We start from the raw sequence: 2,025 nt of genomic DNA on the forward strand, positions 1-2,025 counted from the left end.
GAACTAGAGATCTTCAATCCTCATCACTACTGGTAGCATCCTCATCATCACTTGCATCCGACCCATCTTCATTTTCCTCCTATTCATATGTTCCATCACCTTTCAAACCTCTTTCTTCTTCAGGCAGGGCCTTAATCATTATTTCTATCTTGCTTTTCCTTTTAGTACAACTTTTTATAGTTTCATCCAAGGTCTTGCAGGTATCTTTTAGCTCAGCTAGGATGCATGTTCTGTTAGTATGCCTGGAAGGTGTTTGTCCATATCTCATGACAATGTCTGGGACATGTTTCCCAATGAACAACCTATAATGTAATGGGAGAGGAGGGTCCCTTTTACATGTACTGTCGGAGTTGATTAAGAAACTAGGGCGTTGACTCGGGATAACCCCACAGATCAGTGATGGAAAATCTATTAACATTTTCACAGCATAAGAGGCAGCATGCTTCATAGTTTGATCAAAAACATAGGATCCAAAATCAAAATTTGACTTGGTCCCAACAATATAAATAAACTTGTCTAGTCCATTAGCTATATTGGAGGTGTGATTGGTTGGAACCTAATTTGCAACTACAATTATGTGAAGACCAGCAACTTGACACCCAAGGCACTAGCAGACAGTTTCCCTTTCCTTGGCCATTCCTTCACATGCTTAGTAGTAATATCTCTGCATATGACATTGTTAGAGAGTTCAATTTCAGCTTGTTCTTCTTCATTTCTGCCCAAGAACCTGTTGATTATTTCAGGAGAAAAATCCACACATCTTCCTCTGACATACACTTTTCTAAATTCCTTGCTCCTCTTGTTGTCACACTCCTTGGAGATGTTCACAATAAATTATCTGACAAGCATTTCATAGCACTTGCCAAAAACAGTTACAGTTTTCATTAATTCATCCCCTTGAATAAGATTCATCACCTCTTTAAATTCAAAAGCATATTTCCCTAATTCACTTTCCAGTGCTAATCTTCTTTGATAAACAAATTTCCATTTTTCAAAATTCTCCACTGAGTGAAATGAAATATTGTTAATTGGAACTTCAAAAATATTAGCTCGTATCTTCTTCCCAGAGGCTTGCCTTCTGGAAGTAGAGATGATGTCCTGAACATTGTGTTCGACTTCATGATCAGATTTACTAGACTTAGAGGGAAATTCCTTTCTTTTCAGGGATTTCTTCTTAGACACAGAAGTAACCACCTTGCTCCATCTTTTGTTGGGACCAACATTATCTTTGTTCCTGACAGATTTGGAGGGTGTGATGGAGGATTCAACAACTTGACCTCTTATGTTATTCAACATTTTAGCTATACCAGGAGCCAGTCTTTGGCCGATAGGAATATCATAAGAGTCCAGTTCCTCAATATTTACTATGTCAGTGGGTTGATCATTTTTCTCAACAGGGTTTTTATCTTTGTCACCCAGATCATCAGTCATTTCTCTAGACCTTTCTTTGTCTTTCGATTTCTCAGGAGACAGAGTAGGTGCATTAACATCAGATTTATCCCTGGGGTTCTCAGTGTTGTTATCATGTTGGGCCAAGGATGTGGAGACATCCGGCACGACATTAGTCTTAAGGTCAATACCCAACACTTGAGAGATCAAAACATGAATATTCTTATCAACATCGTCTCTGTCAGGAACAATCATGATGGATTTACTCAAGGTAGTTACAGATCTAGGTCTATTGTTGGTTTCATAGGCTTCAACATCTTCCATAAAATTTGTCACAACGGGACAATATTTAGACACATCAAGATTAAGTTATATGTTGATGGGATCGAGATACAGGCTAGTCATAGACTGGGGTTTCTTCACTACAGTATTGGGGTCTAGGAGCATTCATATTTCTAGCAGTCACTGAAGGAGTGGAAGAGGTACTTACTTTAGAAGGCTTTCATTTCCTTGAAGAAGAATTTCTAGCCTTTCTCAAAGGAGTTTCATGGACAAGAACAATCGAGAGGGGAACATCATCAGTGATGACATCAGAGAGATCTATCTCAGTACAAACATTTTTAGGGTTTCATTTCT

The 2,025-nt window shown here is 38.5% G+C and overlaps 1 protein-coding gene across 1 annotated transcript; it reads right to left on the bottom strand.

The window, feature by feature from the left end:
* Window positions 1-834: 834 nt before the first annotated feature.
* Window positions 835-1,713, bottom strand: LOC127094115 (uncharacterized). Its single transcript, XM_051032982.1, has one exon. It carries the CDS (start codon window positions 1,711-1,713, stop codon window positions 835-837), a length of 879 nt encoding a protein of 292 aa, XP_050888939.1.
* Window positions 1,714-2,025: the final 312 nt, after the last annotated feature.

Source organism: Lathyrus oleraceus, chromosome 6 (assembly GCF_024323335.1).
Source record: "Lathyrus oleraceus cultivar Zhongwan6 chromosome 6, CAAS_Psat_ZW6_1.0, whole genome shotgun sequence".
NCBI classification, from domain to species: Eukaryota; Viridiplantae; Streptophyta; class Magnoliopsida; order Fabales; family Fabaceae; genus Lathyrus; species Lathyrus oleraceus.